Source organism: Photinus pyralis, unplaced genomic scaffold (assembly GCF_008802855.1).
Source record: "Photinus pyralis isolate 1611_PpyrPB1 unplaced genomic scaffold, Ppyr1.3 Ppyr1.4_LG2, whole genome shotgun sequence".
NCBI classification, from domain to species: Eukaryota; Metazoa; Arthropoda; class Insecta; order Coleoptera; family Lampyridae; genus Photinus; species Photinus pyralis.
In genome coordinates, this window is record NW_022170403.1 from 26131723 (window position 1) to 26157616 (window position 25894).

Genomic DNA, 25894 nt, shown 5'->3' on the forward strand with positions numbered 1-25894 from the left:
TTTGGTATTAATTGCATGAGGATGCCTCAGTATAACAACCTACGCAGATTAGTTCAGAAATCAGAATCGAACGTTTCTAAACTCTTTCACTTCTTTCCCTATAGCAATAATGTATAAGCAGCTAAACAAGTCCATTATTTTACTATTTTTAATATTTATTATTTAATTATTAATGACATGTCATTATTAAATGTAATCTATTCTCGCAGGTGCCCAACATCACGTAGGTACTTATTAAAAAAGGCAATTAGCATATCATTGTCATTTCATTCTTACATTCTGTTCAACACGTCCTCTTGTTTCCATTGCCTTAATTGCGCACTGTGCTATAAACTGAATAGAAATTTTTTATTTAAAAAAAGGTATGCTAAAGTGAAGTAAGTGTTATTAGGAGTAGGTACATACTCTTAATTAAGGGCTCATTAATCATATCTCCATAGTCGGATTTATGGACCCACCTGCGCCTTGGTCACCACTTACGCCCAGGGTAATTAAATGGGCCAGTTTGACCTTCAAATTGCTTTTCTTAATGATGATGTCACTATTGTTAATAAAGGTGAGGCAATTGCGCCCCACAAAACAGCACCTTGGATGAAAGTTTATCCAAAATTTGGACAAATATTTATTACATCAGTTGTTACGACAAATTCAAACAAACAAAAAATGTATACGTACGGTTGTGCTAGACACAGCCGTCCTTAGCAAATGCGAGGCCAAGAGCGAAACATTTTTACAGGTCCTTTTTTAACAATGATTATCGGCGGGGGGAGGAGGTACTCCCCCGGAAATTTTTGCAAAATTATACTTGCCAAGTGGTCATTTTAAGCACTGACTGTGAATGACTTACGCAGCGAAAGGGAGGGGAGGAGATCATGCAAGAATGACTCACCGGCAGCGCGTGACTTGGGCTCCGTCACTCGGCTCCCCGCCCCGTCAATCAAACGATGTTTTGCATTTGTATTTTTTTTCGCGACTGACTATCTCGTACGAATGAGAATCGTATATGTACAGTGTGTAAAGCGATGGGGTATACAAGAGGGAATTTTTTTTAAAATATTGATTTATGAAAAAAATTTATTCTTCATGATATGTTTTGCTTGCTTTGAAAGTACCAATAACGTTTCGATTGTTTGTGGTTTGATAGCAATACTCTATCTTAATTATAACGTAGAATGATAACTTTCAATAAAAAAAATTAATTTTATTATTTTTCCAGATTTCTATAAATAAATTTTAGATTATCGAAACCTTATTCGTACTTTCAAAGCAAGCAAAATATATCATGAAGAATAAATTTTTTTCATAAATCAATATTTAAAAAAAAATCCCTCTTGTATACCCCTTCGTTTTACACACTGTATAAATCGATACAACTTCAATATATTTTCCCCGTCACAGAAAACAAGTATAAATTGTGCACAACTCTTGTGCAGATAACGCGTATTTTTTTAAACCGAAATAGCTTTTGTTTTGACATCACCAATGGATATATTTCTTGCAGACGTCTCAATCGCCCTTTGTGAGTACTCTCTCTCTCCCGACAATCCGTTCTTGAGGTATAAGGGAATATACCCGATCACGATAAAAGGTCGAGGAGGAGGGCTATGGTTGGTAGAAATTCATTCCCTTCGTTGAGACCTTTCATTAGAGTACCATGAAGGATAAAACTAGTTCCACTTCCCCCTCCCCCTCCGCCCCGTACCTGGCCCCGTACATTGATAAGAGGACAGAAAGAAGGGCAGTAGTTGGTAGAAAACGGTTCCTTTCGTTGAGACCTTTAATTAGAATACAACGAGAGATAAAATTAATGTTTACCCCACCCCCACCCCTCCTTCAGGCCCCGTCGCTCATTGATCTCGAAAAAGAGTCGCACGAGAAAGAGTATAGTTTGTACAAACCAATTTATTTCGATGAGATCTTTCATTAGAATACCATGAAGGGTAGAACATGTGTTTACTCTCTTCCCCTCCAATTTTCTAAAGTTTAACTAACCACTAAAGGCATGCGTATGCAAAATCTGATGCCAATTGGTTGTTGTATGTAAAAGTTATGCACGTTTTACTTTCAAAAACAGCATCTCAGGAAATAATTCGTGGGGGGGGGGGGCCTTTTAGACAGCGAAATTTGATGCCGTCTGACCACACCTTCAAGGTATAGACTACCTACTGCCAGTGGCGGCGCGTAGTGGTGCGTCTTGGGGGTGCACAATTTAAAAAAAAGGAGGAAAAATGGGACCACGGGCAAAGCGCCGTTGGCGAAAATTTTTTGAGTGTCATCGCAACACGAAGTTTTTTGGGCCTATTAAATGGCATAAAAAAGCTTACTGATGAGACCTCTAAATACTCCAGGGTTTATTGAATTTTCTCGTTTTGTCAATGGCTGCGGAGAGCAGTTCCAAAGCACCACAACATTTTATACGGTCTATAATTTTGGATAAAACATACCTGTTCTTTTTTACTTCCTCGTTACGTTTTTCGATACTCAAACGGTATGCACTATTTAACTGTTGCCGTATATCTTGCTTACCTAATTATCAATTTAGCAGATATATGATGTGCCTTTGAAGATTGATATTTTTTAATTTATTCGGATAAATGCACTAAGTCTGTAACGCCATTCTTTGTCCATTCTGATGCCTCATCACCGAGCTCATTCCCAAACAACAAACACGGAAAACAATACAGACTATTGTTAAAGTTACAACTGCATAACCAGTCAGTTTTTTCATATACATGTCTATGTATTTTAATACGATCGTTTATAATCCCGACTTCCCTTTGATTTTCGATATTTCCAAACTCGGTTTTGGGCGACCCGCATTTTTTATTTTAATTTGATCTTCTAATTTTAGTAAATTAAATTTAATAAGTGTCTTTAAATAATGAACGGTAACGTCGCAACGTTACTTGTTAAAACCGAAACGATCAACAAGCCCTACTTCGTAGTCCGGCGAATACTGGTACACAATGAGAGTGTGCTCTTGCTATACTTTACAACTTGGACCTTCGCGGGGCGCACGGGGAAAGGCGACGTAGCGTTTGAACGAATCAGAGATCGTAGCGAAGTGTGCACTGCACGTGAAGGCGGGATGGGAATAATTCTTAATACACGTTCAGCGGTGTGTCAATGTACCCGTTAGGTTTTGCATTTCAGATAAGATAAGTGAACTATTTTTATTGCGAGATACGAACGTGCAAGAATGTTAAATACATAAATAGAATTGCTATTGTTTTCGTTTTTTTAAAATGATTTTTGGGAGTGCACGTGCTCATGTGCACTTATTGAGAAACCGCCACTGCCTACTGCAAACAATTCCAGGACTCTAGGACCTTTCCCCTAGAAGTAGTTCAAAACGGTAGAAGTGGGTCCGGAAGGACGGACGGTCGGCCGGACAAAACGCAAACAATAGTACATTTTTAAGTTCTTAAAAATGCGCTAAAAATAGTGTATTATATACGGGGAAAATGTTAGATTTTAGCTCTCGAGCTCAAATCTAATACTTTTTTCCCTTGTATAATAAATAACTATTACATTTACTTATTTTTTAGCGAGAGTTAAGCAGGCCTTCCACGTGCATTCATTTCATCGAACTTTGAATTAACGCCATGTCTTCGAACTTGGAACAGAATGTTGAAACACCACTTCCACGTTCGCACATGGTTCCTACAAACTTGGCGAACAAATACACGTACGATTGTGCACGCGAAGACAACGATATGCGTTTTCGGTTCCTCATATACTACAATGCGTAAATCTATCTCACTTAGGTCTAAACTCCAGGAGCAACAACCACACCAATTTAGGATTGGCAAAACTCTTCGCTCCGCACCAAGAACGATGCAAACTTTGCGCGATGATCCCTTCCACGTTCGAACTTGAACTGTTTGCAGGAGTGTACACTCAAAGTTCGATGAAATGAATGCACGTGGAAGGCCTGCTTAAGGCCGCTCCACTCGTTCCACCCTAAGCACGGTTCTGGTGCTAGGGTGCCCATATGTCGAATCAAACACACTAACTATAGCAATAAGGGCGCAGCCCAATTCGACGTATAGCGAGAAAGGGGATCCACCGACTCGCGAGCTCAAAAAATAAAGGGAATTTTCAAATTTTATGTCCAAATGATTAAAAGGTAATTCAAACCCGCTTCGATACGGGATTGAAAGTGCTCTTCTCTTTATCTAGCCCCTCTTTTAGCGGTTCAAAACCTACCAAAAAATTAGGAAAGCGGCACACATACTCCATCTAACTTAAAATTAAATAATAAACTAATATTAAAGCTAATGACGACATTTTCCCGGGGATGAAGTACAGTTTCGAACTTCAGGATGCCATAAATAATTTTTTCTTCAACAATATCTAACTAACAAACCAAATTCTAAGAAAGATAAAGTAAAAGTAATGTAATATTAAAGAAAGTCACAAAATATGAGTATATTGCGTTGGTAAAGGACATCAGTCCATTTACAAAAGTAATGGTCGCCGAAGAATAGGTAAATCCTGCAGTATACAAGACCTACATTTGAATATATTGTGTAACTGGGAAAATACGAACCAAGAAATTAAGGTATCTGATCCTTTGAAGAAACCGACGAAGCCTGATGTGATAGGCATGCTGGTTGCTTATGCTGCAGAGTTTGCCTATTAGTCTATCATTATTTTTGTCACTGAGCGTACTAGTCAGGGCCATTAATGTAAAATTTTTAATTATATTTATCAGCCGAATACAAGCACCAAATTTTGCATAAAGCTTATCAAGACCCTAACAAACAGTTTCCGAAGGGGGGTCAGTGGTAACCCTTTTTATAAGGGTTCGAACCCTTGAACTACAGTTTATTGGCCGTGAAAAGACCTTTAATATGGTACCATGGTATACCGTCCACTTCCGGTTGCTGATGTAAACCATAAGTTGAGTGACATGTACCGTTTTAACGCGGGTTTTCTGCATTATAACTGCGATTACGTACGCTTAAGACTCGTTATTATTCAAACTGGTATATTTAATGTATTAGGTATGTATAACCTACTGAGAATTATTCCTCAAGTTTTGGTCACACGGAGCCATCAGTACTGCATAATATGTTACAATATTCGACCAATTGAAGTAATTTTGATACATCATTGTATCCATCCCCTAAAGTTCTTGACTTAATCTCATGTCCATCCTTTAATTTTACTAAACTTTTGCCTATTTTATTCAGGTGCTTTGCGCGCAATGTTAGCTTCCCGCAATGCAGTAATTACCGAATTCTCTGCAGACGTTTGATATTTCTGGTATTGTGATCCACATCAGGGGACCCACTTCTTGTTGTCAATTTTTGGTATACCCGCAAATTAAAAATTAAAACAAAAGTCATGGCTATTGCTACTAATAACAGAAATGTTGAAATTTACTTTTAGCGCATTTTTTAAGAATTAAAAAAAATGTGCTATTGTTTGCGTTTTGTACGTCCGTCCGTCCGGAAATACTTCTGCCGTTTTGACCTACTTCTAGGGGAATGGTCCTAGAGTCCTGGAATTGTTTGCAGTAGGTAGCCTATACCTTGAAGGTGTGCCAGACGGCCATAAAATTTCGCTGTCTAAAAGGGGGCCCCCCCCCCACGAATTATTTCCTGAGATGCTGTTTTTGAAAGTAAAACGTGCATAACTTTTACTCATCGAAATAAACTGGTTTGTACAAACTATACTCTTTCTCGTGCGACTCTTTTTCGAGATCAGGGAGCGACGGCGCCTGAGGAGGGGGGGGGGGACATTTTATTATTTTATTTTATGTATTCTAATTAAAGGTCTCAACGAAAGGAACCGTTTTCTACCAACTACTGCCCGTCTTTCTGTCCTCTTATCAAAGTACGGGGCCAGGTACGTGGCGGTGGGGGAGAGGGGAGTGGAACTAGTTTTGGGGGGGGGGGATTAAACATTAATCTCTCATTGTATTCTAATTAAAGGTCTCAAGGAACCGTTTTCTACCAACTACTGCCCTTCTTTTTGTCCTCTTATTGTCAGAAGAGGGTACTCACAAGGGCGATTGAGACGCCTGCAAGAAATATATCCATTGGTGATGTCAAAACAAAAACTATTTCGGTTAAAAAATGCGCTTTATCTGCACAAGAGTTGTGCACAATTTATACTTGTTTTTCTCGTCTAATGATATACGAATTAGTTTATTTTCAGGTGTATTTCTCATTATTTTATCAAAAATTCGGCAATAAATCCTACTAGCAAAATCATGTTAAGCCATGGAAATTTCCTAAAGAATTGAAATAGGTTTTCACACAAACGGAATGGGACGGTCATTAAAATGCACGGAAAACAAATATCGCGTACTAGAGAAAATATTTCCGCTGTAAACGTTGTTTATTATAAATACTTTTTTCTCAGTGAACCGCATTTTACAAAAAAAATTAATGCCAGTTGTCATAAACTGATATTGATTTCGACGTTTGAATCTGCTTTTTGTCTGACTAGTCATGGCTTAATATGATTTTGGTAAGTGGATTTATTGCCGAATTTTTGATAAAATAGTGAGAAATACCCTGAAAATGAACTAATTCGTGTATTATTAGACGAGGAAAAAAATCTTTCGATTAGTGTCATTATAAAACCCTTATTAGCATGGGGAGCAACTATCTACAAAAATCCTTTTTCCCATGTTAATTCCCTATTCAATTTGGGAATATTCACCCGGTATGTTTTACCATTATTGACAAAATTGGAGTTCAGTATTATGTTGTAAGATAGTGAAATAGTTCATACATTAGTGCGACTGGTTTACCATAAGGGATTCGATGCTCAGCTACGGTGGAAACCCCATCCACAAAAGTAAATTGAGGAAAAATACATAAAAATTGGCAATGGAATGTCTATAAGAATTCAACAGAAATTCAAATATAGAATTTAGTTTAAATTGATGCGATAAATTAGTACGGAGCGTGTCCGGAGGTTTAACATTTTCAACTTTTGTCACTGAATATCAAAGGTCTCGTTATTTCCCGTACATCAGTTAACAATATGAAATGACTCATACTAACGACTGGGAAATCAAACGAATTAATTTTGTAATTGTCATATATTTTTGTTTCAAGGTTCGCAGGAGGTATAGAAGTACCTTGTAATGTATTAAGTATTACAAAAAAAATATTGCACAATGGTATTACCATTCACCAGAGAAATCGTTAAGATTTAGAGTCAATCAAGGGCAAAATTTAGTGTTGTGTTCTGTATTAACGGCGGTGGAGTTGCGATACAAATTTTCTACATTAGATCAAATTTGGCACGATAAAAAAATGCAAAAAAATTCTCTATTAAAACCATATGATATATAGAGAGTATATAATAGTTATTTATGTATTAAGGGCATAAAAGCGATGTTTATATTCTCGAGGGCGACGAGTTAAAAAACTCAAGGGACGTTTTCTGGTTTGTTCTTTTCTTAGTTTATGAAGAATTAGTTATTTGCTCAATATATTATGGATTATGCTCAAAAATGTTCTATTTTTATACGTATAATGAACGTATAGAAAAAAAAGGCATACGCTCTCGGATATGAACCTGGGTTGTCGCGATGTAAGCCAACGGTTATACTATCTGCGCCAACACGACGTATGTTTTACGTACCTATACTTATACCTATATTATATAGTATCCTTAATTGACTTATACCGATATTAAGCGGATCCACATAATCTTGCCAACATCCCTAGATCCATACACCACCTAGCATCTAAGTAAAGGACTGCGAGTTTGACGACACGTAAGAGCCTCAACTCAAACAACAGCGTTTCCAGACTTGTGTATACGTCCGTGATCGATACGAACGACGAAAGCTAGTCGGCCATTGATGATCGGCAGTTTCTCAACGAAGAGGAGTCGACGGGTTCTCATCGGGACGGGTTGTGCGCAAGCGCGATGAGTACAAATTTTCGGTTCTGCTGCTCATGCGCGCACACGTAACAAGTAGGAATATATACAGACACGGGTAACATGATTATGTACAGAGTATTTTCATTAAAAGAAAAACGAAAGGATATTTTATTCTAGTTTGGGGACGCAACATCTGTAGTAAATGTCTTTTAGGTCAAATTTGATCATTATTCAGTCATAATAACACTATATCAAGATACATTAATGCACTCCACCATGTCAACCCCAATTATGCATAGCAACGGGCGTTATTTATGTAACGCCGCAACGGCATCGAACTTTTTTTTTTCAAATAGCACCCTAAGCTGTCAATTTTGATTTTAATACTTGAATCAAGAGAAATGATCAGAGGTTATGTACCTACGCATAACTTGGTAGGTTTATTTGAAAAACAATTAATTCAGGAACTTCCGCCCCTATGATGAGTTATGTGCTGCGTATTTATAAAATGGGATGAACTACACTTTTAAAATACCTGATGTCATTGACGAGTTCAAACAAGGGACCTTCCGTGATACCAATATTCTGCATGAGCATTAATCAGGCTCTGGTTTGTATTTAAAGTATCTATACCTCGGTCTAGGACTGTTCAGCGCCGCCGTTTCTTCGTCGAGCGGTTTCAGCGCCGCCGTTTCTTCGCCAAGCCGTTTTATCGCCGAGGTCGTTTTAATGCCGCCTAATGTTGGGAAAACAAACGGGAGAGCCACAGTTCTCCCGAAAAGTTCTGAAAGCATTTCAAAAACATAGTCTTGCATTATAAATTCCTAGAATCTCATTTAGCAATCTCTGCCGTTACACTTATCATTATCAAGTAGGTCATTTGTGTTTAACTAAAACAACCTTTTGTAACAGCATTTTAGAGCTTAATTAGTAAACTGCGAGTTAATGTGCTTTTAAAGGGCAGTTTAATGTTGAGTCTATATAAGGTGAGTTTTGCCAAATTGACTTCCAATATCTCGTTAACACCTTAAAATAAACAATTTTATTGTTTGTTGTAATTATAATGACAGCGTTAATTAATTGCCTATAGAAGTAAATACTATACTGCAACAGCATTACCACAACGTTTCTTGAAAAATAAACTGGCTGTATCTCTAGAGCAATAAAAACTTTTATCCAGTGCGCTCGCTACAATATTAAATACAGGGTGTTTTTTTGGGAGCTTTAGTTAAAAGTTTCTGAGAAAGTAAAACAGGTAGGTTTTTGAAAATTTGTACTTAGGAGTTACTCTGAAGGCCGAATCGATGTAAAATATTTTCAAAATGGCCGCACTTCCGGAAACACCGGAAATAGATAGTAACTTCGTTATTTTAAATGGCAACCCCTATTTTTTATTGCATTTTTGGATTCTACGTGAAATTTCACTTCTTTTGATACCCATATGTCGATATCTACCATTTATGGTTTTTAAGTTATTTTGACTTTAAGAAAAAAAATGGCGGATGCAGATGGTACCTTGATAATTGATTACTTGCAAACGGTTTTAGTCATGGCAACCTATTTTTATCAGTGCATAGAGAATGAATAGGGCTTCCTTTTTGTGCACTTAAAAAAAAGTTAAGTTGCGTACGACCGCCCCTATGGATATCCAAATTTATGAAACTTCAAAGACTAAAAACTCAGTTTTTTTAAGTAGAATGACCATGTTCTTACTATTCCATGAGATAGAGAATCGAAATGGGCATATTTTGACAATACATGTTCCTATAGCTATTTTTAACAGTTTCTGACTTATTCCCATTTTATTGAATTGACACTATTTTTTTAGGATTTTCTTTTTAGTAGTCGGCCATGATTCTATAACAATTGAATTTTAAACAAATCTAGTGACACTAATCCATCACCCACTGTTATAGGTTAACAAGTTTTTCAATAATCGAAAAATGACTCGCAGTGGTTTCATCTATTTTGAAATTTAATTATTATTTATGGTGAAATGGGCAGAATCGCGGCGCGTGCTTTCCGTACATTCATTCGAAAACTAGAACGAAATTGTATGAATTTTGGAAATTTTGTACCCCTAATGCACTGCAAACCGTTGAAACACAAGTGATACAAAGCTCTACAAGAGAATATTTAAGATAATTAATTGAATTGAAAATGCAAGATTAACAAAATAAATTCAATGCAAAATATAAAAAACTTCGTTGAAACATTTTTGGTATGGAATTGTTGCTAGAACAGATATCGTATTACCTCTCTTAATTTCCAGACTTATACGTTGTTTAAGAAATTCAGTTGAACGACTCTGTTTAGATTTTTCAAAAATTTTCTGTCCTATATCCTTAATAAATGATTTATTTATTAATGAATTATTTAGACTAGAACTAGAATCAGTGGTATTAAAGAATCCATTCCTTGATTTGTTTAAAATTCGATTGTTATAAAATCATGGCCAACTACTAAAAAGAAAATGCGAAAAAAAATGGCATCAATTCCTAAATCAATTCAATGAAATGGGAATAAATCAGAAACTGTTAAAGATAGCTATAGGAACATGTAATATCAAAATATGCCAATTTCGATTCTCTATCTCATGCAATATTAAGAACATGGTCATTCCATTTAAAAAAACTGAGTTTATAGACTTTGAAGTTTCTTAAATTTGGATCTCCATAGGTGTGGTTGTACGCAACTTAACTTTTTTTTAAGTACACTAAAAGAAAGCCCTATTCATTCTCTATGCACTGATAAAAATGGGTTGCCATGACTATAACCTTTTTTAAGTAATCAATTATCAAGGTACCATCTGCATCCGCCATTTTTTTTCTTAAAGTCAAAATAACTTAAAAACCATAAATGGCAGATATGACATATGGGTATCAAAAGAACTGAAATTTCACGTAGAATCCAAAAATGCAATAAAAAATAGGGGTTGCCATTTAAAATAACGAAGTTACTATCTACTTCCGATGTTTCCGGAAGTGCGGCCATTTTGAAAATATTTTACATCGACTCGGCCTTCAGAGTAACTCCTAAGTACAAATTTTCAAAAACCTACGTATTTTACTTTCCCAGAAACGTTTAACTAAAGCTCCCAAAAAAACACCCTGTATATACACGACGATAAGTGCCGATTTCATGTAACTGGCGATGAACCGGGCCGGCGCTGAAACGGCGGCGATGAAACGTCCCTTTCCGTTTAAACCTACCTTCATATTCACAAGGAATTATTTGTAGCATAATGGATTACCGGAAGCCCCAATTCGAAGATTATTGTTTTTACGAGGAGAAACATGTTTCGTACAACAGATGTGCTATTTTGGTTGAAATTGTGCCATTATGATACTAAGCAATAACATATTGTAAACTCGTTGACACTAAGATATGTATTGTCGTAGCACTTAATAATTACCGTTTTGCATTATTTATTGATGATAATTCGTACAAGAGCTCTTACATACTAGGCATTGACTGACCAAATTGATTAAATAATGGCTATATAATAAGTATACGTTAACTAATACAACACCTCTTGCCCTTAAATTTGCAATAAAACTATAACACTTAAACTTCGTTTCTAAAACAGGAAGAAAGTTGTTGGATGTAGGCCCGAAAAGCGTAACGAAGTCCAAAAAATTAGATTATGTATGCGAAATAAAATGTTGTATTCCATTTGACAGCATTTCTGCAGCCATAATTGATACATCGGGATCGGATTTAGACAATAATTGTACATAGAAATTGTACCTACATACACATCACAATAAATAACAACCTAATAATGATCTCCTTAGGTTATGTAACAATCTCAAACTTAAACAATGAAAAATGAATGACAACCATTTACATTAACAATAATCTTACCTGTAAAATTACGTGTTGAATTAATGACGTTTGCTGGGGACTTCTGGCCGTTTGCACCGACAAATTTAAGCGGAACTTAGCTTAAGCGTAGCTTAAAATCAATGGTAACGATTATTGAGACAATCGTTGCCATGGAGTTTACGCTACGCTTAAATTTGTCGGTGAAAACGAGCATTAATAGGATAAATTGCCTATTTAGTTCGCCACTTACATTGCGATACCTAGGTACATTCTTAGACTATGAAAGAAAGTTCTCTAAGGGTACATTGAATTAGATTTGAGGTTAGGTAGCGTCAACGAACACAAACCATAGGTGTAGGTACATACATTCACATTGCGCTGTCTCTATGAAATTGTCACGTCTCCAAACATCCAACTCATTCGATTCCCGTATTTACTTATATGTAGGCAATTAAATAGTCGTAGATGATAAAATAGCGTATTTTACTTGCATAATAAAGGCGATTATGACACTCGGAAAAACCTTCACCTCGTATCTAATCGCACTCCTATAATATATGCTCGTACATGTACATATAATAATATAGGTACTAGTGTTTCTTTGACACTGTACCCATGGTGGTATAGACACTGTACCTAACAAGTATGTATAATGTTCTTTACCATAATTTAATCTTTGCTAGATTTCTACATGAAAGATAAGCAATTTGGATGTAATCTGAAACGAACATTTTGTAATGTAGTAGATGTTACAAAAAATGAGATTAGACTTTATTGCGAACGCATCGTAATATTTACCAAGAATCTTTTTGACGAAACATGATGCACTGTATATTTATCATATTCATCGCCATTTTAAATGTAAGTAGTTTTTACTAACGCCATATGTAATGATGTAACTACTTCACCTTTTCTAGCTGCAGCATCAAATACACGCAGGATGGGAACCGATAGATGAAATTTGCATTAACAGGCTTAATCTGGATCGGAAAGTGATGGAACCTATTGTAAATAAAGCCCTTCACACATTAGAAGATAAAGATTATCTGTCATATTCAGAATGCTATTGGAAGGAGTCCAAATTAATAAACGATAACGACGAAATAGATTGGGTACAAATCGAAAATATAGTGCCGAAAAGATTAAAAAGAATTAAACATATTTCTAATGTCATTCAATCATGTAAAAAATTAAATCTTCAGGGTAGGAATAACGGTGAAACGGCCGTCCAAATTCAAAATTGCATTTTCTTAACGCCTCTGTTTAGAGTATTAAATGCTGTCATACAACAAAAAAATAGTTCCGCAAACACAGTAATTGAAAATTGAAATACGCGTATTACTAAAATGTTTACAAAATCTACGTGCCTACATTATGCAAACTTATTTTTCTATTTTTTGGGTATGAAGTTTGGAAAAAAAGTCGGCGCGGGTTACTGTTTTGCGATTTTTCTCAACATTGTTTTGAAAACTGTAATTGCAGGCAGTCATGATTTTACTCTAACCTAATATAACCATCAATGTTTAAATTTCGCGTCACAATTTGCTATTTACATTTTGGATTAAACGCATGGCGTGGTCCAAGCTGTTATTTCTCTGTACCTTTATAGTAATTGTTTGTTAACCTATATTATACAATATACATGCATCTCTGGACTCTGGCTATGGATAGGTTCTCTTTATTATAATAATTGCAACCTACATATTTGGGTTTCACACTGCAAAATTTAGCATAGGTATATATTAATGGTTTACACTTCTCTATTAGGTATATTTATTCATTTTCTCGAATGAGCCTAATGACATTTCAAATCAATTTTGATACTATTACATGATTGAAATAAACGTAATAGCGAATAAAATTGAGCCACCGTCCAAAATGATTGCTGTTCCAAAGTCGAATTTATTTATTTATTTATTTTGCCTTTATTTTTGAGTCGGCGGAGTTTCAGCCAAGGCTGCTCTACCAACCCAACCCACTATACATTTGCAAATATCTATGCACGAAACCGAATTCGAACTAGGGACACATCGCACCGCAATCTATCAGCTTCATCTGAAATGCGCCACACGGACTGGAAAAGAAGGACACGGACACCTACTAACCCGTATCAACTGGAAAGTTTCAAACCGTCAAATTTGATATATTCTAAAACTCTCCTTTACTATATGATCATGTACCAACGCGCACTGTAATTCTGAAATAATGAAAGGTCATTTGATTATACCTACTTAATTATCCACTTTTAAAAACTACAATACGCGAGGCTTCAGATTCCAATCGACCCTAGACTAGTCCCGACTAAAGTATCTCAAAAGAAAGCTTCGCCCTCTCCTCCCTCCCATCCAACATCATGGATCTGCACTGATTGGAAATTGTCATCAACACCTAATAGCCTGCCCTATTGCTTTGATTACTTTGTATTTACTTTACTTTACATTACTTCGAGCCTAGCGTTGAAACTTAGGTCCAGTATCGCCTCATCGAGAAAGTTGAGACAAGAACTAAGTATTTCTGTTTTCTGCTTCTGAATCCACCTGGTAAAGCTGAAAGTTGGCGTATCATCTCTATTTAAAAAAGAATGTCTATAGTGCTTCCTTTCGGTTACTTCGCGACCATGATTTTAATAACGCTCTTAGGATTACGTTTTACGAAAGAACGCGCGAATTTAAATCAAAGTATGGTTAAGTTTAGGTACGTAGTACTACACATTTGCATTCGAATTACGTATTTTTTGTTTGGATTATGAAAATAATATTATAAGTACAAGTAGGGGTATTTGCACCATTATGCTCCTCTTCAGTTATAAATATTGACTAGCCTAACATTTAGAGCAAAAATATCCTTGCATTTAGGTAGGTTAGGAATTCGCAGGGGAATTCGTGATCAGTAAACAAATCTTAAAACTTTTATGTTCAGTTTGTTTGTTCAGTTTGTTCACGATTTTAACAATCATGATTATATAAGATCACACTTCGTAGGAACGCGATTTGACAATCCAAAGGCGTTTGGATCACCGAAAGAAAGCGCCTTATATCACAAATTGAGGAAACCCCAAAATAACAATTTTCCGGGTTATTTACAAAAGACGTAATTTGATAGCACAAATGTATTTTACCCCATTAATTAAGAAAAGCTTGACAAATACATACTTTGATGACATATCTTTCCCCATCGTCCTGTCACTGCCTTAGATGCCCGTATGAATAAAAGTAAACAAATGCTTATACTTGCAACATTCAAAGTAAATACTCGTAACTGCCCCTTCATACTGGTCTGTTCAGCATGGTTTAGCAGCGCTGCACTGCGTCCTGTCCTTCTGCTTAGAAGCGCTGCCCGCCCCAGTGCGAAGGGGCACTTACGAGTATTTACTTTGAATTTTGCAAGTATAAGCATTTGCTTACTTTTATTCATACGGGCCATGGTCTAAGGTCACCGCCCATCCAAACAAATTATCATAGTTCCCTGGTCAGATGTTTACATTTTTGATTTTTGTTTTGACATTTCCATTTTTCCCTTTTCAAGTATACATTTAATATTACAGTTCAATGCAATAATGAGCAAATCAATCACAAATTTGAAAGTATTTGGTAAAATTGTTCGATTTTTTGTAGAGTCTAATGGATTAGTATGATTTTTAGTTTCAGACGAAGTACTTAACCTCCGATTAGTAGACATCGATCAGCTCCCGAAGCTCAAGTAAGGTATCAAAATCAAGTACAATAAGTACTAGTAAACATTGTAGAGATATCGACGATATTCCGCTCGGATTAAACCGGAAGAGTGACATCAAATACAATGATGTGTATGTGTGAAAGGGGAACTACAAAAAATTTAAGTGAACTTTTAAAGGTGTTTGTTGGATTGCTTGAAGTCTAAGCGGCACAACCAGAAAGCACGATCGAGAGCTGTTGATGCGAGGATTCGTAGATCTCATTCCCTACACCGCCGAGTGTGTACTACTCAATCGAGCGAGACACTTGGTAAACCAGTGGACATGACAATTAAGAAATCCTCTTCAAGTACTCCAACTGTCAACAAAGAGTAAGTTAGATTAGTTAGATTGTGGACCGTGCAAAAGTAGTTTAGGTCCCTACTTTACCTAGATCTTGCGAAAACGAGAACCAATTAGAAACTCCGACAGGAAGGTCGTTTATTGAAGGAGAAGACATCAGTACTAAACCAAATTAGTAAGTGCTTACACTTTTCCACAATGATAAATAACCAACACTTTTAGTGGAGAAGTTTTAAATGCATTTGAGAGCGTCGAAAGAGAAGTTGATTAGTAAGTAAAAATGTTTTCAAGTATAGTGAAAGAGCCCAATTTGTAGCGATGATTTAAATTCGTTCATTAGTGAAGACGAAACTATAAAGGGCGACGAAAAATTGTGAGTGGATTTAATTTTAGACGTTGGATTTTGAGTAGGTGCCTTTCAGTAAACCATATTGGGAAGACCCGCGATACACACCAAATTCCAATAATATTACAGTCGATACATTACCTTTGTTGCCAAACCTTTCAAAATATTCCGGTCAACTGCTATGCAAAATTGCACCTCCAAAAAATCTCTCATATAAGTACGATCAGGAATCGGATGTATGTAGCTGTTCTGTAATTAATAATGGTTATAATCGACGATACCTAGAGCAAGGTAAGTTAAAGACAACCAGTATATAGATCAAAACCCACATTTTAGATTTTCCATTATTTTACCATTTGTTATGCTCACTAATCAGTATAATTATTGCATCTTGCATTTTTTTCTTTATACACACGTTTCGATGGGACGTGCAAGATTTTCAAAAAGAAAACAAAAGACATGGAGGTGTTTTGGGCTACTTGTATCAAATTCCGGATTATCTACTGAAAGAACTTGGCATTGGCAAGGTATTCAATTTTTTAAATTCTAATGTTGTACAAAAGCGTATAGGTTCCAAATTAAGGATCGATACCACAAATTTATAACGAAAAGTCAACGAAATAGTTTCTTTTTGTCTTTTACGCATTAATCACAACTATCAAGATTATGTACTTCAAAAATTTCTGAGAGACATTAAAACATACCTCATTTCTTCTTCTTCTAGATTAATCGACTCTTAGAATAATTCGTCCTGCGAATAATTTTTCTGAGAAATCTGTACAAATTTAGTAGTATATTTTTTAATTTACAGCAATTACCAGCATCCCTTCCCAAGAAGCATTACTGGTGGTATCATGTATATCTATACATATGCAAATTAATAAATAAATGTGATGGGTGAACTGAAACTTATTTATTTACTACTTTTATTTACTCTTTATTTTTCAGTTTTATTATGACAATGTAATAGAGCAGGGGTCGGCAACCGGCGGCCCGCACGCCGTTTCTTAGTGACCCGCCAAGTGTTTTAAATTTTACTAAGTATACTATAACCCGAACTATTCAACCACAAAAATCTCATTAATTTTTTGTATAATTCTTCTTGTTTACAATAAATGTAAAACGTTTCTTATTCTATCCCTTTTGCAAGTAATAGTATTTTAATTTTTTCCTCAAGAATATTAAACCATTCTTTCAGGAACAAAAACTCTCTTTAATCCCTTGTTACTTAATATACTATTTTGCTGTCGCTCCAACGCAAATTACTACATGAAAAATAACTGTTTTGTACTCATTTCGGGCGCTAAAACTGTGAATTCGAATTCAAATTTTCCAGGGGAGGACCCTCGGACCCCCCTCCCCTTGAGAGGTACTCCCCCCCAAACCCCCCGGTGGCCCCTCATACACATCACAACTACACATTCGCCCACATTTACCAAAAGGTTGCCGACCCCTGCAATAGAGGATTCAATGACACAATAATAACTTCGTACAAGCTCGTTTATTCCACGAAGAAGCATGAAAATTTCACTCGATGCGCATAGCTAGCGAGTGGAAAAGCATTCGGATAGAAAAAGATAACCTCTACGCGCGACGACTGTCGTAAAACAACTTGACAAATTTTTTTTATTACACGCACTCTTACGACAAATGGCCGTTTGCACCGACAGATTTAAGCCGAGTTTAGCTTAAGCGTAGCTTAAAATCCATGGAACCATTGTCTCAATAATCGTTGCCATGGATAAGCTACGCTTAAGCTAAGCTCTACTTAAAATTGTCGGTGCAAACGGCCATAAGTACATTAACTAAACAGTAATCGAAATAATTCTGCCCATTTTATATCAATTATTAATGACCATTATATTGGCATTAGGATTTGTCATAATTTTATAGAAAATGTAATTTTAATAACCCAGTAAAGGTCAATCTTAATAATACTTTCAACGTATGGAGAAATCCCCCACCAGTATCGGCCACTGTTTACTGCGCATCTAATAAGCGGGGTTACACTAATATTCTCATGCTTCTTCGAAGAGGAATAAACGAGCTGTAATTATTTATACGCCACGATTCTCATGCAACAGCACTAATGAGTACCGTATGTTGCGAACTCTAACAATAAGTCACGTCTATCATGTTCACAACACCATTGTAAGTTTACCAGGAAGGTGAAATTAAAAAAAAAACTCAAAGATAAGGTGTGAATGATACTCCAGTGGTACTTACAAAAGCTATAAAAAATGTCAGTTCTAAAGTGTCTTCTCAAACAAATTTTGGCCATGATAATCTAAAGAATTTATCTGGACGATTGGAGCAACTAAACATATGTCATTCTTGAACCAAACATTATTCTGCTGGTGATATGTGCAAGCAGGAGCATGTTTGAGAAATCCTGCTTCCAGTGTTGCTGAGAGGGAAGTTAGGAACTACATTTAAAAAATTCGTATCTCTTGAACGGATTGTGCTGCTGACGTGAAATTTGGAGCAGGATGAGGCAGAATGCTAGCAGGATGAGGTTTTAGTGATACTGATTCTAAAGTGTTGTAACTTCCCTCGCCTATCAAAATATAGTTTGCGATTAAACTTGGATTTCATTCCCATTCTAAACATTTGAGTATACACGCGCGTAATGCTTTCTTTTGTAACACGAAACTGCTCCATACACAGATTACATCCACGATTACATTACAATTTTTAGCGCATTTTTTAAGAATTAAAAAATGTGCTATTGTTTGCGTTTTGTCCGTCTGTCCGTCCGTCCGGACCCACATCTACCGTGTAGAAGTACTTCCAGGGGAATGGTCCTAGAGTCCTGGAATTTTTTGCAGTAGGTAGCCTATACCTTGAAAGTGTGCCAGACGGCCATCAAATTTCACTGTCTAAAAGGGGGGCCCTGGAACTAGTTTTATCCTTCATGGTACTCTAATGAAAGGTCTCAACGAAAGGAATTAATTTCTACCAACCATAACCCTCCTCCTCGACCTCTTATCGGGTATATTCCCTGATATACCTCAAGAACGGATTGTCGGAAGAGGGTACTCACAAAGGGCGATTGAGACGTCTGCAAGAAATATATCCATTGGTGATGTCAAAACAAAAGCTATTTCGGTTAAAAAAAATGCGCTTTATCTGCACTAGTGCACAATTTATACTTGTTTATTTTACCGCGATTACAATCCGTAGTTACAATGTAATCTGGGTTCAAGACACTTTTGTCTTAGAACACTATTCCTATCGTCTGTCCGGTGTTCTGTTTGTCCATCATACTATATCCTAGCCCCTACATTTTTCGCGCTATGTTGTAGCAGCGTAGCTTATTTGCTCTAGTACAGGGCTGCATGCCGTTAGCCTCCACGGGCCTTGGGAATACACTTTATGACCGGGCTCCTATAATGATAAAATTGTTTGTTCATCACTCTCATCTTAAACTAGACATTTTGATACAGCCACAGGAATGTTCATAATTTATTATGAATTTATCAGAATTTAAATAACCAATAATACCATACATTTTAGTGCTTGCTTACAATGAACGTATACGTAAGAAATGCATAAAACTTAAAAATTTCGCAAAGTTGAACTATATAGAAACATACGAAGGTGTTTACAATGAACGTAATTTTTACGTACGTATGGAAGTCTTGCGCATAGTCCCAAAAGTTGAAAATGTTTCAAAGTTACGTACGGTCAATGATCATACTACTAGTATGATCTTTGGTTTATTGTAAACAGCGAAGTAAATTTACGGAAAGGATACGGATATGTACGAGTAAGTGTGCGTTTACAATGAACGTATACGTAAATATTTCATAAACCGTAACTCGAACATATCCGTATCGTTTCCGTAAATTTACTTCGCTGTTTACAATAAACCAAAGATCATACTACAAGTAGTATGATATTTGACCGTACGTAACTTTGAAACCTTTCAACCTTTGCGACTATGCGCAAGACTTACATATCGCTTATACAGGGTGATTCCTATAGTACCTGCCACCGTTTGGGAGCGTGTAGGTGGTGCGTAGGGGAGTATTTTGATATAGGACACTTGGGGTCGGAAATCTAAAATAAGGGTGCCAGAGCCAAATTTACCTTCTGGAATTTCGCGCCTGTAGGTAGGCAACCCAACCGGCCGGCGGTGCACACGGAGCGATCTCAGGCGGCGATGTGTGGCTGACACTTGATCAGAATTTTGTTTAAACCCACGAAATCCCGTCTGCAACGACGCGTATTAAGTGAATAAACACTATGGCACGTTTTACTAACACGGAATACGCGGACATGCACTTCATGTACGGATTGGCAAATGGTAACGCACGAGCTGCACGACGAGCGTACGCTGAGCGGTATCCAAACCGTCAGTTACCCTGCAGACAGGTCTTTCAAGAAGTTCACTTCCGACTGTGCGAGACAGGGCAATTGCAGGTAAGCTGACGGAGGCTTAACTTTACACACAGATTCGTGATGCACATCGATACTTGGGTCATTTAAGCACCCATTTCGAAAAGTTTGTTTGTTTACACCGACCTCCTCCTATTTCGCAGCCCACTAGCGCCCGTGATCGCGATCGCCCGTTGGTAAATGCCTTAGAGGAGGATGTGTTGGAACGTTTCGAGGCAAACCCGCGTACTAGCACTCGGCTTGTAGCAGATCAGGTGGGTTGTAGTCAACACACAGTGTGGAACATCGCCAACAACAACAACTTACACCCCTATAAGTTTAAGAAAGTGCAAGAGTTACGGCCGGGTGACCATGAAAGGAGGCTGGAATTCTGCAACTTAGTCGTCCAGGAGGAAAAAGCTAATCCGAACTTTCTGAGGAGCGTGCTAGTTACTGACGAGAAAGGATTCTCAAGAGAGGGAACCTTCAATCCTCGTAACAGCCACTACTGGGCGGAGCACAATCCTCATGAAACGTTTACGCGAGGATACCAGGACAAGTTTTCTTTAAACGTTTGGGCTGGCATCCTGGGGACAACCTACTGGGGCCTTACATCCTCCCTCCGCGTCTAAATGCCCATAATTACCTGATTTTCCTGCGCGAGGTGCTACCAGAACTTTTAATGGATGTTCCAGTGAACTTGTACTGGGACCATTGGTTCCAGCACGATGGGTGCCCTGCTCACTACGGGCGGCAGGTGAGGGAACACTTGGACCAAACCTATCCGGACAGATGGATCGGCCGTGGAGGTGCGGTGGAGTGGCCTGCCCGCTCGCCCGACATCACCCCATTAGATTTTTACTTGTGGGGTGTGATGGAAGCGCACGTCTACGAGACTCCCGTCGAATCCGAAGAGGACTTAATTGCGCGCGTCGTCATGGCCGGAGAGGCTGTTCGCCAGGACATAGGAGTCTTCACGCGAGTTCGAGGGGAGTGGTTGGCTAGATGTAGGAAGTGCATTGAGAACAACGGTGGCCACGTTGAACACTTGTAAACGTTATTGCTTTTGACTGTCGTTTTCCCTCCTTCCCTCCCATGTCGCTTCCTCGCGCTAACTCGCTCTGCATCGCTCCGCGCGAAACGTCGGTCGGTTGGGTTGCCTACATACAGGCGTGAAATTCCAGAAGATAAATTTGGTTCTGGCGCCCTTATTTTGGATTTCCGACCCCAAGTGTCCTATATGAAAAGGCTTCCCCTAGGCACCCCCTATACGCTCCCAAACGGTGGCAGGTACTATAGGAATCACCCTGTATATACATACGTACGTAAAAATTACGTTCATTGTAAATACCTTCGTATGTTTCTATACAGTTCAACTTTGCGAAATTTTTACGTTTTATGTATTTCTTACGTATACGTTCATTGTAAACGCACACGTACGGTTTATGAAATATTTACGTATAGGTACGTCCATTGTAAACAAACACTAGTTTTTTTTCGTAATTTTGGGCTACTTTGATCAGAAACAACAAGTTTTTAAGTGCAAGAATATAACCTAGAAGTATATCAAAAAAACAAAATTTGTCAAGATCACCCACTCCATTTCATTATTATACCAAAATTAAAAATGGAAACACCACCGTTCATCTACAGATACGATTTTTATCGTGGAGATCAAGGCATAATATGTCTCTTGTCTTTTGTTTTATACACTTATAAATGTTTTATATACTTATATGTTACGTTTGTCACTAACTAATTGTTTGTATACGATTTACTCTCCTGACGACCCTATATTACTAATGTAATCTGAAAGGGAAATAAATAAATATGAATATGAATAATAATGGATAGATAATAAATAGAGAATATAAAAACAAAAACCCATCTGAGTAGAATGGCCAGAAAATGTTGTTGCAGATCGGAGACAGTGTAAATAAATTCTGCATTTAAACTATTTGCTTTTTCATTACAATAGGTACTCGTAAAACTAGACAATGTAGTGACGTGGTGAAATAGGGAGCAGAGCAATGAATATTAATTCGATATAGTTAAAAATTGGAAATACTCTTGTGCTTTTGTTTCGAACAAATTTTTTTTTTATCGAAACATTCAGGCTTAGGCCGGTCCTACATTGGAAGCGGAATTTCTCCCGAGAGCGGGTCTGGTCGAGTCTGAAGAAAACAAACACATGACGCACCGTCGCCCCTTCTATACTGAAGCCAGTGCACGTTCCGGGGAAGAGAGTCGGGTCTGAACTGGTCTGATAACAATCAAACAGGTTTGTTTTTTCTTCCAGTTGTATCGAAGCTTTGGTGAAAACTACCTGCAATGTAGGAGCGCCGAGTCTGGACTGGTCTGGTCTGGTCGGATCTGGTCTGGTGGCCAGATCAATTCCGCTTCCAATGTAGGAATAGCCAAGGCTCCTCTGTAGTAAATTTGTATTTTAGTGTTATTGCAATGGGTTAGATCACCAAGAATACACACTGCTACATGATCTTGAGTGAAACCAACGATGTATCTATCCTTCTCGCAGTTTTGCATATTCGTTCATTTATTGTTAAACACAATAGACCATGTATACTTAATGATCAAGGACTAATCATGTAAACAAGTTTATCGAAAAGCTGTACAATCTTTGACTGGAGATGCACAAATACCTATTTCTGTTACCTTTGAATAAATTACTTATTCAATGCATTTACTTCATTTTTCTATAATGACACCTTCTGTAAATTACCTGGTTTTCAGGTAATTAGTCGACTAGATTATCATTGATTGTTATAACATTTTTTAATTACCCCTTTATTTCTTGTGATTTGTTCTAATCATTTTTACTGATTTATAGATTTTTGTAGTTATTCACTAATCACTGAGGTATGGTAGATCCTAAAAAAACCGGCACTTCGAACACCTAAAATAAATCTTTCTTTACTTATATCACAGACAACATATAAGTATATGTTGTCTGTGCTTATATACAAGGGTGAACAACAACAAAAATTGTATGTTTTTCATAAAAATGGTAGCTAACATTTAAAATTCTGTTACAATGATTAAAAGTATAACATTTATACTTTTTCTAAATAAATCCTTATCTTTTCAAAAATTAATAACAATTGTACATTTCGCGTATTACTTATTTATACCTATGCACGACCCATGGAGAATTTTTCCGAACATCTTTTGTGCGGTAAGATGACTTCACTTTTTTGCCCTGAATTCAATGGTAAAATAGTTATTTGTATCACAAGTCCAGAAAATGGATGTTTGCGAGTGTGAGTAAGCTTGCAGGCCAAAGCGGAGCTGAGGCCTGCAATACGAACACTCGCAAAACATTTATAGTATTTGAAGTAGAGTGCTCCGTGGCAGAAATTATGACTTCCGTGGGGGTTTTGGTGTCACAAGCTGAAATTCACAAAAAAGAATAACAAATTTTTTCGTATATAAATCAAAATTTTCTTTGTACAGTGAAAGTAATAATAAATTATCAAACGTTTCCAATTACATTGGGTCTTACGGAAGAATTAAACTTCAAACGCGATTATCTCAGTTCGATATCCCTAAAAATTTGACACATTTTGAACAACTTTTGCGTTTACATCGTATTATTTAATAAACGGAAGCCTAAATCAAAAAGTTTTACTCTTAAAAAAAGTTTCGCTCATCGTTTATCTTTACATTGCACTAATTTTATGTGCAATAGTAACCAAAAAAAACCAAAATATGTAATTAAAAGTAAAACAACGAACTTTTTACTCACTTACAAACGAAGCGCTTTCGTTCCGGTGAATACAATCCATCTGTACATTTCCCGTTGCTCCATTTCGCTCTTACTCCTAGGTACGTTCTCGACACGGGCATACCAAAGCTTTGCCAATATAATTGATACAGATAATTATTAATTACATAAATCAATGAATGTGAAACTCAAAAAGAGACCAAACCATAATTTTAAGAAACATAAAAAAAATTGTAGATACAGAACATCGCCTTATACTTACAACCCCAGGTAGCTTTTTAAATGTGTCATACTAAAAGATATGCACTTAATAACAAAACAATAATGCCCTAAACTAACACGTAACACTAATGTGATTTCTTTTCCTACAATTCTTGATTAGGGTACTTACCTACCGCATTTACATACAGTGAATTTTTTTTAAATGCGAACATAGGAGTTTGCATGCAATGTAATTTCCCTATGTTCGATTTAAAAAAAAACACATCAATCTATTGAGTAGTTCAAATGAGTAGTAGATACAATTGACGGCTGTCACATTTTTAAAAATACCGCCGTCCAATTTAATTACGAAATCGATTAAGTTATTGCCACAGAATAAGACCTTCACAGAACAGAAACATAAATGGCGCTAAATTGTCACTGATTACAGCGTTTCCCGTGGTTGTACGGAGAACTATTTATCGCAGACTCAAATATTTTTTTGCAAAACCTGTAATTTTGCTCGTTACAGGAAATATTTTTACCGTCAATTTTATACGTACACATGGTTTTACACATGTCAATTTTGACTTTTGAAAGATTTATAGTATTTTACATTATTAGCCAGGTAAGTGAGTTTTTACTGGCGATAGGAGAAGTTGACTAGCGAGCCGTTAGGCGAGCTTGTCATCTCTTAGAGCCAGTAAAAACTATTACCTGGCGTATAATGTACAATATTTTATTTGTTACTCATTTGTAAACGTAAATAATTAGTTCTTAAATTGATCACGAAGGAATGTCTAAAATATCATATTATCCATGTAACAGAGACTTCGCATTAATTCTGGCCAATGAAATTACTAGATTACTAACTTGTAAAATTTTTACAGGTCTGCTGTCAGTTTTACAGTGCTGTCAGTTTTACAAGTCAGTAGCGTTTAAACATGACGTTTACCCGTTTGCGTTTTGTCTTGTTAATCAACGTTTACAACTGAGTAACAAATAAAAATAGGAACAAGTTATGTAACCGTAAAAAGTGTTGTGTGGCGGATTGTAACGATAAAATATCAAAAAGGCATCGTTTCCCATATTTTGAAACAGATTGTTTTGTGCTCGAAACGCGAAGAGGGTTGAAATGTGCTGTTATTTCTCTCCTATTTATGCAAGGTATTGAATTTATAAATTACCAACGGTATAGGCGCAAAAGGGTGTATAGACCAGGGTGTAGACTTAAGTTTTATATTTATATAGACGTAGATACTTATATTGTAATTCCTTTTAGATAATGAATAAAAAATACGTTTTAGATAATTCAACAACTTCCACCCTCGCTTCTCAAGTAACAAGTAAGCACCAGGATCAAGTTAACATTTGTTGTCAAAAACTTGTGTGACAATTTGATGAAACGGTTTTATTACCTCTTGGAACAAAAAATTTAGTTCTAAAGATATTTTTTAACAAAAATATGTAGTCCAAACAGCAATTAAAACCAAATATTTCGTACGACAAATCGTTATGTAAGGAT

At 36.7% G+C, this 25894-nt stretch overlaps 1 protein-coding gene across 3 annotated transcripts; it reads left to right on the plus strand.

Moving 5' to 3' along the window:
• Positions 1-13022: 13022 nt before the first annotated feature.
• Positions 13023-17028, plus strand: LOC116163275. 3 transcript variants are annotated; one of them, XM_031477146.1, is made up of 11 exons: positions 13023-15275; positions 15327-15384; positions 15431-15490; positions 15538-15729; positions 15792-15875; positions 15923-15970; positions 16017-16073; positions 16123-16337; positions 16383-16573; positions 16858-16943; positions 16995-17028. In XM_031477146.1, exons 1-11 carry the CDS (start codon positions 15242-15244, stop codon positions 17011-17013), a joined length of 1044 nt encoding a protein of 347 aa, XP_031333006.1. In that variant the 5' UTR covers positions 13023-15241; the 3' UTR covers positions 17014-17028. The 3 variants fall into 3 exon arrangements, with proteins under 3 accessions (XP_031333006.1, XP_031333007.1, XP_031333008.1); XM_031477147.1 differs by lacking the exons at positions 16858-16943; positions 16995-17028 and adding an exon at positions 16630-16827; XM_031477148.1 differs by lacking the exons at positions 16858-16943; positions 16995-17028 and adding an exon at positions 16617-16826.
• The last annotated feature ends 8866 nt before the right edge of the window (positions 17029-25894 follow it).